Below are 13,469 nucleotides of genomic sequence, written 5' to 3'. Positions count from 1 at the left end.
TTTTTTGGCTATGCAATCTGACATGAATTAAAGACAACTATTCTAAAACAAAGACAATTACACATGATGAGGGGTCCAAACCATCAATTACTGTTTACTACTTTAAATTTGTACTCATAAAAAAAAGTTAAAATATTAAATAGAAGCAGCCAAACACGATTAGGTAAGATATTGTTATATAGATAGGATTTATAGTACAATTAGGATTACTAAACCATCAAGGTTTTGGAATCTTATTTGCATAATAAGTATTTTGCATAAAAATCCTATATATTTTTGGATGTTATATGTTATTTTATATATAAAAAAAAAATTAGGGGCCCAACTCTGGAAGTTCGACTCAGGCCTCAAAATCTCAGGTCCGGGCCTGCAAGAATTCTCCTGATAATAGGAGGTCCTTGGTTCGAACCTCAGCTTGTGAAAAACATCCCTTGAGGAGGGGTCATATCTACAAATTGCTCCAGGGTCGGTAGCTCACTCGACTACCATTTTGTAACAAAAAAATATGGTCTTACTCCTGATACACAAAATTTACTAAATGGTGCTTGATAGATTGTATGGTAGTCACTTCTGGTATTATTTCAAGATGTTATATTATGGAGTTCAGGCTTAATGTCCATCCCTCGTATATTCTTTAGTTTCATTAATGATTATGATGTGAGGGCTGCCAGTTTAGCCTCTAAATTAAAAAAAAAAAAATCAAAATGTTCTTAAAAAGTATATTGATGCAGTTACTGAATTTGGTTGGCATGCATTCAATTTGGTTGGTTGGTTGGTTTGCTATTGAAAATTGCTTACTGTGTTACTAATGTGATCAAGCACCATGATTTACAAACACTAAATCCTTGCATTTTGCTGGCTGGGTACGTATTCATTTTTATTTATTGTGTTCATGCATGTACACATCAATCCAATATTAACTAATAATCCTTGATGAATCAAGTTAATTCTGTGAGTTTCCAGTGAAACACCTCTCTTTCGTGTAGATTGAATACTTTCACTTGTGTAGAGAATCCAATAGATGGAGGTGATCTATTCACTGTGCTCTGAAATTAACTTAACTCTTCCATTTCTGTGTTTTCAACGGTGATGACTGATGAAAGTTAAGACCCCCTAAGGTGAGATTGGGCGCCATCAACATTCCAAGTCTCATCTCCGTCCCTGCAACTCCAACTCCGTACACCTATTAGTCTTTTGTGTTGGTTTTCTTTTTAAATTGTAGACATGAAAGCAATATATAACTTACTGAGTTAGAGAGGTGTTGGCTTTTAGAATGTAGGTTGAACCCGGTGTTGCAGCCATCACCAGTCTATGTTGAGCCGATATTGCACCATGTGTGGCGATTTTATACCGGCAAAAGGTGTAGGTCCTAAAATGACCGGCTATCTACCACGGCCAAATACATGCATAGTGAAACCACCATTCTCTGATTTCTCTCAATCACGGCAATGCTTGAAGTGGAAAATTACACATTTTCTAACATCAGATGATTGATAGTAGCCTTGATAGTAATGTACTTGGAATATCACTGCTTTTATCATACATACCAGTATTAATCAAAAGATTCCATACAAAAACTTTCTTTGTAACCCTACAAAAGCTCAACAAGAAGCCCAGGCTAATGCCTGGACAATATGGTGATCATGTACACGTTCTTAAAGATGTTTTCTTTATCCAAACTATTTCATAATTCCTGTAAGAATGATTCAGACGACACTGAATGCTGATTGGATCGTGGATGACATCCGGGATGCAATGGTTTGGGAGGCAAATTGCTGGATTTGCTTTTTGGCATCTGAAAGAAAGATCAGGGGTATTTTCTCATTAAATATGAAAACATCATATACCAATGAGGAACTATAAGGAGACAGACCAGTGAGTGCATTATACTACAAGGAGACAGACCAGTGAGTGCATTTATAATGCACTGTATCACGGAAAATATTTTAACGTCAATGTCGCTGCATCATTTGCTTCTAGCATTACCTTGGCTTCATATACCCTTTATATCTTTTATTTATTTATTTATTATTATTATTATTAATATATTTTTTTTTGTAGAAGGCATGTATCCTTTATATCTACTTCAGTGTAATCCATCAAAAGTATATTTTAAAAACACACCTTTACCTAGACTGATATCTGATACATTACAATGACAGAACCCCTAGCTAGATGTGCTGACTCTTGAAGTAATAAACCAACCATTTAATGATAAAAGTATATAGATAAAGTAAACTGAACAACTTCATATTTGGGAACTACTTCAATTACCTTTACGGCATTTGGTGAATCCAACTATATTTGCAATGCTGAGAGTCAAACAAACTCCAACAACGAGCAGATAATCAGCTTGAAACCGAATCAGAGAAAAAATTCCTAGCACAATCCAAAAGACAGCCTACAAAGAAAACAAAAAAGAACTTAAAACAGTTTGAAACTCACTACATACATAAAAAATACAGATATTCAAATATGTACATGAAAGATGAAACCAAACAGAACATTGTAATACATATAATTAAAAAGCACAGGCCACAGATTCTCACTTACTTCCAAGTTTGAAATCTAAATAAAATGTTCAACAATATATGTGCATTTCTTTCCCTAAGCAATGCCAAGACAACAATAATTGTCTCACAAAGTAGAAGACAAGACATCCAAACAAAAGAAACTTCAGGGATGCTAAGTGCTTCACACAACAGGGCCAATGATAAGAAAACGAGCAACTACATACTACAAGTAAATTTTAAATCATAGGTTTTCAGAATCTTCCTTTAACCATGGCTTTTTTTGTTTATAAATTTCAAAACTAATCTCCGCACTCATTTCTTATTTTCAGGAAAAAGAAGAAAAGAAAATCTCCATCAGCTTTTCACTTTATATCATCATATGCTTCTTCCCCCCAAATACAAGAAATTCAACCCCCTTTTAGTCTTTAATCGGGGAAAAAGAACCCTTTTAGTCCACCATTTCAAACACAATACAAGCAAGCAAACTCTATCTGGCCATTTCCACAAGAGTTCAGTACCCAATCCGGCTAATACATGATTCAACCAATTTTCTCTAAATATCAGCGATAAAAAATAGTACAGCAAAAACCATAGGAAAAGAGATAAACTTAAGTATAGTCTACGTGATTAGATTCTCTAGAGATAAAGCCATAATTCAATTTAAGTATCAATTGTGCACTATAATCTTTACTGACCACCTAATCCACTCCAATCCAACAACTTACAGTGTACTCATCACATCAATGCTGGCAAAGCCACGATGATGAGTACATTTTTGAGATTTTATTGCTTAAATGTGGCATTGATATTTCATACCCAACTCCTTCCTTAAGAACATCACTGAGAACTTCATGATCCCCTAATCTCTTAAATGTCCTCTAATTGGTTTTAATTTAATGGTCCTAGAATATAAAACCATCCCAACTGATATTGTATCTTTTGTTTTTGTTTTTCATTTCTTTTCTCTTCATGCACTGTGAAGGCTGCGATGGAGATCCAATCAATTCAACAATTCAATGAGCTCATCACATCAATGCTGGCAAACCCACAGAGATGAGCACGTGATTTTGATCTTTTATTGACTAAATTTGGTACTATCTTATCCAACACCCTCCATAAGATCTCAACCATATATGAACTTCAGAATCTTCTTAATGTAGTCACTAATGAGTTTAATTTAAAGCTAATGGTTACCAATGTTTTTATTTAGAGTAAAATTTTATGAACTTAATAAATCTGTGAATTTTATTTATTCTTTCTATTCCAAAGAGGAGTTTACAAGTAAGAAAGATGACGGAATGCAGTTGAAAGAATTAGGGAAGTGTCTCACATAACTTTATACCAGATCATTGGATAACTTTTTGTACCCATAAACCATGTTTGATTGTTTGCAATGGCAGAATATAAAGCATATTATTATTGTGTTCAACTCCCAAGTATACCCATACAGCTTATCATAAAACAAGTCAGCAACATAATGCCTTTTGTATATGATTAATTGGTGTGATCGATTTTCATAAATAATGAATATAATAAAGCCAAGTGTATTCGTTTAGCTTGCTGATGTGTGTCCTAGATATTTATGAATAATGAATTGTAATTTAGTGTTTCCCTAAATGTTTATATATATGCTTACCGTGATGTAAAGCGTCCACCAAAAAAGCCATGAATCCTTTTTGTTCATCCTCGCCAATGACTACAGCAAAAAGCAGATCATATGGGTTAGAATCCACTGATGATGGAACCAACTGAGCACAGAAAACAAGAGCATAGAGAAGATAAGCTGATTCAGAAAGCTTTTGAAATAAATACTAACCTCTTGGTCAAGGCACTCAAATTTCCACACACTCTCCCCAAGATCATTTATTTCATTCCACCACCTCAAACCAACTAAAATGCGTCCACTCACATTCTTCACCACCCAGAAATCAAGAGCAGAAAGAAGAACAGTCACAACAAAAATGATAACAAAGTTATCAAAGAATAGGGCTGATAGTATGTAAAACGCCAATGCTGCAGCCTGTGGAAGAGAAGGAACATGGTGTTCTGTAAATAGAAATCTTTAATTTTTCTTCCTTTTTTTATAAAAAAAACATTGAATAACAAAGTTCCAGATACTAAACCTTGAAAAGAACATGAAAGAAACATGTCTTTGGGTTGGCGTAGTTTTCTCCCTGTGGCTGGACATGAAAAGTAGAGTACAATTGGTTAGATGTAAAAACAAGTCAAAAATGCAGCCAAGTGTTTACCGCAACTCATTTTCACACAAGAATTAACTCAAAAAGAAATCATCGCTCTCAGACATCAGCAATATAATATGGCCACAATTCATGTCAATTGGCGAAAATCAAGTGGGAAACTGTAACGTGTCCTTATTCCAACACTGATACGAAAACCATTTCTCTTTCTCAGTGATATTATGCAAACCTTTGACATGAACTGAACAATTTGAGTTCAACTTTTTCTTCTGGAGCCCCAAATTCTGTTCACATTGATTGTTTCTCTTCATATTCATATTCAGCCATTGAATCAAAATTAAACACCACCCACATTCTAAACATCTAAAAGACAATATTAATCATAATGAATCTTCGAGAGTCTCGCATAGTTTAGTCAATTGAGGAACTCTTTCTCCCTGACCAAACAAATCACAAAGCTCAAGAACACTTGAACAACTACATTCACCTAAAAAATATGAACTCCCAAAGATCTAACATTCGACGCTAACGAAAATCAGGGCAGTACTAAAGCACAAGAAATATAATACACAGAACAATACAAATTAGCAGAGCAGATTATCAAATGTTAATTTTCTCAAAACCACTCAGAAACACAAATCCAGATCCCAAATCAACCCCACATCCCCAAAGCCATTACAAATTATATGTGTAGCATTAGCTCTAGCTCTAGCATCTGATTTAAGCAAGCAAGAAAAGAGGAGAGACGAGTTGAACTCACCTGGCTCAGATCCATATCTGCTCAACTGTGAAGATGAGGAGGTTGATTGGAGAATCTGGAGGCCTTGGAAGAGTGGATTCAACTATTAGGGTTATGCCGTAACACTACTCAACAGATTCAGAAATCTCTTCGTCTCTGTATGTATGACCCAAAATTTCTGAGAAGCTCCTTCTGTTATACTACTACCACGTTTCTTAGGTGAAGCCTTTTCTTATACATGGACATTTTTGTATTTTGCGTTAAATTCAAGGGCATTTTAGGTAAACAAGTTTTTTTTTTTTTTTGGGCGAAAAAGAATTGTTACTTACTGAGATGTCAAAAGTAGATAAACTTGCTCACTCAACAGCGTAGGATTTGAAGCATACCAGACTTGTTCCCAATGACGAGGAAACCGATGATGAACAAGTGTAGGAAACCATCGTTTTTCAAGGTGCTGATTGGTGACTTCTCTAAGCGTCTGGTATGACCCTAATCCTGCATGCCTAGATTCGTTTCCAGAACAAAACTAGAACAGTCATATCTATGCTAGGTCGACCAATATTCCAATAAGAAAACTATGATTTCCTCTTTGCTTTTGTCCTGGTTCATTTGCGTATTCGGTTAGAGCTTAGGGTTAATACCCCGTCATGCATCATGTTTGATGAGTTAAAGACTTGTCTACGTTTGATCTTATTAACTGTTCTTGTGAAAATTGTACGTGTGTCCTGTATAACTGGTCGAGGATATAATGGCAAGTTTTAAGAAACAAGCCAATGTTCAATGAGTGGAAAGGTTAATGATCTGAAGAGATGTTATGTTCAAGTATTTGATTTCAGTCATCTGTTAGAATATACCATGCTGTCATATGATGGAAATTCTGTTCAATAATCTAGGCTTTTGCTTTTGATTTGTAGCTCATACCACCAGAGTTTACCAAGAACCTTGTTTGGAATGGGATATTTCCTCACAAATGTGCTCTTAGAGGTCCTAGCGGACTACTTTGTGCTGCGGAAGTGGAAAGCACAGAAAATGGCATGTTCTTCCACAATGGATGGGAATGCTTTGTGAAGGATCATCATTTAGAACTTGGGGATTTTTTGATCTTCAGATATGATGGTGAATCAAAGTTTAGTGTCACAATCTATGATAGAAGTGCATGTGAGAAAGATGTAGAGATAGCTAAGAGGAGAAGTGGCTCTTCTGTTTCTTTGAAGAATACCAGAAATCAAGCTCGAGTAAAAGTTGAAGTTCTTGATGACCTTGTAGCTGAAAGCTTCAAGAACATAAACAGTGAAGACGAAACAGTTGTTTCCGATGAAGAATGTTGTAAGTTGTATAGTATTACACTCTACCTCTCTATACCTTGTTTACTCTTTTCTTCTTAAATATGTCTCAATTTGGCTCCATATAGGCAATGATGTCAAGCTGGGAAAGAGACCTGCTAACGGTTACTTGGAAGAAACATCAGATGGATCATTCTTGTTCAAGTCTGAGAATTCATGTTTTCAAAGAATTTTAACCAAGCATTCAAAATATCACATTGTGAGTATACTTTGAACACAACTCTTAAGCCAAATATGTTTTTGATTTATGTGACACAGAAGCTATCTGAGCATTTCTATCATGTTCAAGATTAATTGCAATAGAGCTGCAGTACCCAAGTAATGGAATAACATTATTAAGAAATCTTGTAAGTTAATTTATAGGAGTGGACTGAATTATTAGATGTATTCTGAACTTCTGAGTTCTGATCATAGCATTTAAATATTAAGCAAGCAAGAACTGAATGACTAGTTTCTAGCTAGTAGCATATCATGGATTTGCTCAGCTGTCAGCACTAACGAATTTTTCCAAATGATTTCGTTGTTCTTGCAGGGGTTTCCAAAAGAACTAGGTGTAGCTAAAGATCTTATGAATAAGACGACCATGAAACTTGAAGATCCAACTGGGAGATCATGGACTGTTGGTCTGTGTGTTTCTAAAAATTACAAACAAGACGGCAAGGTATATGAACGTATAGATGTGGGCAAAGGTTGGTCACAAGTTCGTGTTGCAAACAAGATTTCACCTGGGGACACAATTATTTTTGAGCTTGTCAAGCTAAAAATAATGAAAATTCATATTGTCAGAGCAGGAAGAGTGAGAGGCAAAGCATCTGCTGTTAAACTAGTTAATCCTAATGTCGCAAGTTCAATCTAGTTGATAAACTGTTCTGTAATTTTCAGATTTCAAAGCCTTTCTGGTATGTCAGGATCTCCTTGAACTTCATTATGTTATGTTTCATGCGCCAGATACTTGTTGTATTGGTTTTTGATAAAACTACCTCGTTATTTATCTTATCTATGTGAAAAAAAAAAAAAACAACACACACACACACACAAGAACTACCAGAACATTTTGCAATATTTGTTTAAATTTTCTGTCTGCTATGGAAGGTAAGAAACAATTGCATCCATGAGGCTCATGTTGGCAAACCTGAAGAAATATTGGAAGAATTTTAGACCTCTTTGTGTTCCCTGAACTGGAGTCCATTATATGACCACTCGAGTCGATGCATGTTGAAGCTAAACTTGGATGCTGCTGTTGATGGAGTTGGCGGGTGCAGAGGCCTTGGTGGTGTTGTCGGAAACCACTTGGGGCAATAGATGGGGTGTTTCCTGTGAAACAGTTTGCTTTGGTCGTGGTTCTCTAGCTTGAAGTTGAACCACTACTAGCCTTCTCTTCCATCATTATTCAAGTGGTTTCATCTAAAGCTGTCCACCTGATCAATGCTCCTAAACCCGCTGGACAATGGTGGGAGGTAATGTACGTGTAAGACAACAAGGTTGCTCAGCAAAGTTGCCATAGAAAAGTTTGCAATGGCTTATAATCACAGAATCTATGGTTAGAGGAAAGGCCAAAATGACTTATGAAATAGTTGATATGAATGTACTCGTGTTGGCAAAACACTGTACCGGAAAGAATTCATATATACATGGGATGATGGGAATCGATGTAAACAATGATTTTCAGTGATTCTCATGCATCGTCTGGAGCTGTTGTATAACACCTTCATCTCCGCTCTCGCGAAGGCATCTCTCATGGAGGTGAATGGTAGTGATGGAGAAGAGAGATGGGAATGAAGTAGTAGAAGCCATGGAACAAAATTGGGAAGTTAACTCAGCAGTGATGATATGCTAAACCTTTGGTTTCATGGTAGGTCATGATGGGTATACTGTCCTTTAATTTCTGAGTTGATTTGAACTGCAGTGTTTAACGAGTTGTAAAGACAGAATAGTGCAAACAATTCAATTGGCTGTGACATATCAGATCACCATTTAGGCTTTCCTATATACGGTGGAACAAATTCTGCAAGTTTTCATAATGCTCAAGTCTCTATCATGTCCTGCTTATGATTTAAAGCATTTTAGCTACCTTGCATCAATCAGTCGGTAATATTTCAATTTTCAAGTAGTTTGGGAATTCAAGCTCAAGATCAAATGGTATGTGTAAAATACATTCTTAATGTAAATCGTCCCTGTCCAAGTGCCACCAACTGCATAATTCATACCTATTACGAACAAGGACTACACTATTCCTGGAGATCAAAGAGGCATCAACGAGTATTCTAGTCTCATGAAAAATCCAGGTACTATTTCTGTATGTAAATGTGAACTTGTGAATTCAGAACAATGTCTTCAGTGTTCAGTATCCAGTCGCTTAAGATACAAATGGTCCAAACTCTTCAGTATGTCCCAGGAGATAAAAAAGAGTCGGGCAAAACCGTTACTAGGAGAATCATACAACAAAGACAAAGACAATTACCAGAAAAATAGAATTGATATAAACAACAATTTCCACGCAGGAAAGGAAGAAAGACCATCAAGAAATGAAGCAATCACATTACATCGTTCTCATGATCACCATGTTGTGTGAGGAACTTTATAAGTTGCAGTAATTGTAAAGAGAAGAGAATTGCTACCAGTAAAGGTCATAAGATATTACATTGATTCAACTCAACATATGTAGGCGCATCACATGGTTATACCAAACAGAGAGCAACACTTCCAGTGTCATTTCTGGCATTGCTCGTAGAAAATGGAAGCAAACCGATTTTAACTATCTTGGGGATCCTGGCACCTCGTGTCTCCCTAAACTACTTGCAGTAACAAACAAAAAAATGGAAAACAGTCCTTGAAGAATCAGCTCACACTAATCTGTTGGAAGTGTATAAAATACATAGTTTCATTGTAATTCTAAGAGATGATTAGGTGCTAACATCCACAAAAGTGAGAACTAAAGCTTGAACATGAATGTATGAATATAACAAATCCATTTGCACAGGCTTAGCATTAATGTAATGACAGACAGACTAATAACCATCATACATTATGGAAGAAGGTACTTCAAAGTAACATCTTCCAATTTCATAAAGAGGATTGTTAATGGAGTTCATTCCAAAAGTAAGAATCTCTGTATTTCTGAACATACAGATAAGGTGTTGCATGACTCGACACACTGTCCCGTCTGAAATAAGGGATGCTAAGAAACTGATGATAAGTCCCTTTGGATATCTAAATGTCTGTGTTTAATGGTTCCCTTTTTAAAGTGTCAATGCAGGTAGGATGTAGTTGAATTCGATAAACTCATTAAGCAGTCCTCATGTTGAGGATGGATACTATACAGCAAATAAATCAACGTCTATGTGCATGTGAGCTATTTTTCTCTTCTCTTATAGTCTTATATGCTACCAGAGACAGCGCTATCACCCATGTTCAGTTGGGCTCGTAGTTTCTACCAAAAATTCCTTATAGCTGAACTTCATTCAGTTCATTAAAGTTTAACCTGTCGCAGAATATCTATTTCATACACTACAAGGAGGCACTTGACATTTTCAACATAAAGTCAACCCCTACTACCACAGACCAATATGCTTATGTTTATCATCTACCATATTACACCTTCAATACCCAAACTTTTCCAAGAGACCAGTAAGCTTGCTGACTCTCAAAACTCTTACAGGATGTCACTGACTCTCATGATAGAGAACTGAAGTGGCGCTTTTATGCCAACTCAAGAGACCATGAATTGGCACTTTCATGCTAACTCAAGAGACCATGAATTGGCACTTTCATGCTAACCAAGAAACCATGAATTGGCGCTTCATGCTAACTCAAGAAGCCATGACTTCTTGTTTCAACAAGTTTATTTGGAAGCCTACAAGTCCAAATATAAATGAACGCATATGCATTAAAGAAGAAAAATACTTTCTTCTTTTAGTCTATCATCTGAATACAAGACTAAGACCTGCCTAAGAGAGTTGATATTTTCAGAATAACTTCTCTACCCCGAGATAGGCAAAAGCTAAAGATAAAAACCAGGGGACAACACTTCAACTGTTTCAGTTGTCAATTATAAAGGATGTGAATCATATTAGGGCAAGTGTAATATAAATGAGAACTGAAGTTAAAAAGATCAGGAGGTTTTTAGGCTTATGCTTCTCAATTATGAATTTGGTCAGTTGATGTTGTAATGCAATTAACCTTTTCAGAAACAAAGGTTAAAGCATTCTAAATTCTGGGTAAAAGTATAAGAAATTGCAAAAGTAATAACTTCAATTAAGGTGCAAGTTTTTTCTTTTTTGAAAAGTCAATGTGTGAGTTTCTAACTCAAGGTGCGAACCGAAAGAGATGGAAAACAAAACTAACTCTCTCCAAGAAGCAAAACATACCTATTCCGGTGGCAGCATCCCCAAATTCTAACACACCCGCAGACAGAATGTTGGTTTGCTGGCATGACAGAAGTTCCATTTCTCTCCATCCAGAACGTAGTATGCATGCGATAATCACCTATATGGTCTTCAGCAGTCGCATTGCCATTAGCAAAACCACAACCATTCCAAGGAGACACTCCCACATAATACCCGGACTACTATGTCTATAATCTACCCTATTAACTCCAACATACTTTCCAAACGAGAATAGTGCACTTTCTGTAATCTTAATACTACTTTTAACTTTCTTTCAGGCTAACTCAAGGAACAGTGAATTGCCACATTTCTTACTTTGAAAAAGCTTATATAGCTCTTAAAGCCTAATCACATGAGAACTAGATAAGCGTATAATCCTAATTCTTTCCTTTTATTAACTGAATAGAGGGTTAAGGCCTTCCTGCCAGACGTGGAAGGAACTACAGACTAACATCAAGGAAAAGCCTAAATTACAGACTAACATCAAGGAAAAGCCTAAATCTGAGATTGAATGCAAACAAAACAGAAACTGTAAAGCCTAAATTATAAGTTAGAGAGTTATAACTTGGTACAAAAGATTGAAAAAAGAAACTCATATGTGATTAGCTCTAGGTAAAACCATAAACACATTAGAGTCTACAAACAATAAGCAAATTATAGTACAGTAAACTTTAGCAACTTCAAACCAGGTGTATGAAAATTTGTAACAGAGAATTAACCGATGGAGATTGAAAACAACACTAACTATCTTGTACAAAAAGTCAAGAAGCAAAACTAACCTATTCACTTTTAGCACTAGCCAATGCAGAATCTCTGCGAACAGGACGTGTAGGCTTGTTGACATAAGAGGAGTTCCACTCCCCTCCATCCGCAGCATAGTAATCCATAGGATAATCCCCCACAAGATCTTCAGTAGTCCCATTGCCATTACCACAAGCACAGCAACCTGAATCACTTTTCTTATCCCTCTCCCACCAACCAGGAACAAAACCGAGAGCAATGTCAGTCTCGAAAGGGTTCAAAAGGGGTTTCGTAAACGCTTCCCCCCAATCAATGGACAGCCGAGGACACGCAATCTGTATCCAAGCATCCACAGAGTCCTCAAACAAAGCAATTCTTGCAGGACTAATCTCCGACATCAAAACCACAGTATAATTAAACCCCTTCTCCCTCATCTTCTTCTCCAATCTCTGAAGAATCCTCGGATTCCCTTGCCTCCCTAAGGTCCCGAGCACAATGCCCCAATTCGAAGCCTCTTTGGCTCTCAAAACTGCACTCTTCCTCGACTCCCTCATCCCCTTGTGATCATATTCCTCCAGAAACAGCTTCCCCATATACGGATCGTACCGAAACGCCTTAACCCCCGGATTAGCTATCATAAAAGCTTCCAGATGAAACCGGCCGTCGGCGACGAAGACCAGTACAGCGTCACCGTCCTCACCGCGCGAGATTTTCGGGGCGGTACAGCCCAAAACCTCGCCGGCGGACAACGGCTTCGACTGTGGGACTAAGACCTTGAACCCCCGGGCCTCCAGCTCCGGTTTGGCGGCTCGGATCGCCGAAGCGAACTGGATTGTTCCGGCGAGGACTAGGGTTTTAGGGATAGGGTTTTGGAGGTTGAGATGGACGGTCTGGATTAAGCGGCCGACGTCGATAGAGATTTCGACGAAGACGTAGAGGCAGGGGATGGAGGTGACGTGGAGGGGGACGAGGCAGCTGTGGCCGAAGTGGATGAGGAGGTCGGCGTTGAGGGCCTTGGCGGCGAGGTCGTCGACGCAGCACGCGCCGTACGTGGCGTCGCCGAGGACGAAGCACTGGGAGGCGCCGCCGAAGGTGGAGAGGATGTCGGAGAGGACGAGGGAGTACATGAGGAGGCCCTCCGGGAGCTGGAGGGCGACGCGCGAGGCGTGCGTGGAGCGGACGCGCCAGACGCATTTGTGGACCTCGAAGTGGTAGTTGGAGGGGAGGAGGCTTATGGCGGCGTTGAGAGAAGGGTCGTGGAGTATGGAGTCCGGGATTTGGCTCCGGACGAACCGCTTCGGCGCTTGTGGCTTTCGCTGCTGTTCGGAGTCGCCGAGTAGCGCCAGACTGGATTTTGGCGCCTCCTCCATCGGCGGCGAGCTGGTAGTCGGAAAACTGGGTTTCTTTGGTTGGGAAACTCTCTGATATTTGAAGCTGCTTTTGACTGCAAAATTACAAATGAGGCCAGTTATTTTGACTCATTTCAGTATTTCACTCGACTTTCATAGTTTCATTTCTTTTTTTTTTTTTTTTTTTTTTTTTTTTNTTTT

At 37.9% G+C, this 13,469-nt stretch overlaps 3 protein-coding genes across 3 annotated transcripts; 1 reads left to right on the top strand and 2 right to left on the bottom strand.

Moving 5' to 3' along the window:
• Positions 1-1,436: 1,436 nt before the first annotated feature.
• On the bottom strand, positions 1,437-5,657 carry LOC101292241 (protein ECHIDNA-like). The gene is made up of 6 exons (XM_004287014.1): positions 5,472-5,657; positions 4,637-4,693; positions 4,330-4,533; positions 4,150-4,209; positions 2,275-2,401; positions 1,437-1,795 (listed from the first exon to the last, which is right to left on the bottom strand). The coding sequence occupies exons 1-6, from the start codon at positions 5,484-5,486 to the stop codon at positions 1,707-1,709; spliced, it is 552 nt and encodes a 183-aa protein (XP_004287062.1). The 5' UTR covers positions 5,487-5,657; the 3' UTR covers positions 1,437-1,706.
• A 176-nt stretch (positions 5,658-5,833) lies between these two features.
• Positions 5,834-7,649, top strand: LOC101299527 (putative B3 domain-containing protein Os03g0621600-like). The gene is made up of 4 exons (XM_004288623.1): positions 5,834-5,931; positions 6,365-6,776; positions 6,862-6,992; positions 7,326-7,649. Exons 1-4 carry the CDS (start codon positions 5,851-5,853, stop codon positions 7,647-7,649), a joined length of 948 nt encoding a protein of 315 aa, XP_004288671.1. The 5' UTR covers positions 5,834-5,850.
• Positions 7,650-11,634: 3,985 nt separating this feature from the next.
• LOC101291951 (diphthamide biosynthesis protein 1-like) lies at positions 11,635-13,290 on the bottom strand. Its single transcript, XM_004287013.1, has one exon. The coding sequence runs from the start codon at positions 13,287-13,289 to the stop codon at positions 11,958-11,960; it is 1,332 nt and encodes a 443-aa protein (XP_004287061.1). The 5' UTR covers position 13,290; the 3' UTR covers positions 11,635-11,957.
• Positions 13,291-13,469: the final 179 nt, after the last annotated feature.

Source organism: Fragaria vesca, linkage group LG1 (genome assembly GCF_000184155.1).
Source record: "Fragaria vesca subsp. vesca linkage group LG1, FraVesHawaii_1.0, whole genome shotgun sequence".
NCBI classification, from domain to species: domain Eukaryota; kingdom Viridiplantae; phylum Streptophyta; class Magnoliopsida; order Rosales; family Rosaceae; genus Fragaria; species Fragaria vesca.
The sequence above is the reverse complement of the archived record's forward strand: the minus strand, read 5'-3'. Positions and strand labels throughout refer to the sequence as shown.

Excerpts from the sequence above, each read along its gene's own strand:
- LOC101292241 (XM_004287014.1), bottom strand. Across the intron at positions 4,210-4,329 it reads TTGAGTGCCTTGACCAAGAG|TCATTGGCGAGGATGAACAA; the intron begins GTTAGTATTTAT and ends TTTTTGCTGTAG. Across the intron at positions 1,796-2,274 it reads ATTCACCAAATGCCGTAAAG|ATGCCAAAAAGCAAATCCAG; the intron begins GTAATTGAAGTA and ends TCTTTCTTTCAG.
- LOC101299527 (XM_004288623.1), top strand. The coding sequence starts at position 5,851 with ATGACGAGGAAACCGATGATGAACAAGTGTAGGAAACCATCGTTTTTC. Across the intron at positions 5,932-6,364 it reads GTGACTTCTCTAAGCGTCTG|CTCATACCACCAGAGTTTAC; the intron begins GTATGACCCTAA and ends TTTGATTTGTAG. Across the intron at positions 6,777-6,861 it reads TGTTTCCGATGAAGAATGTT|GCAATGATGTCAAGCTGGGA; the intron begins GTAAGTTGTATA and ends GGCTCCATATAG.
- LOC101291951 (XM_004287013.1), bottom strand. The coding sequence starts at position 13,289 with ATGGAGGAGGCGCCAAAATCCAGTCTGGCGCTACTCGGCGACTCCGAA.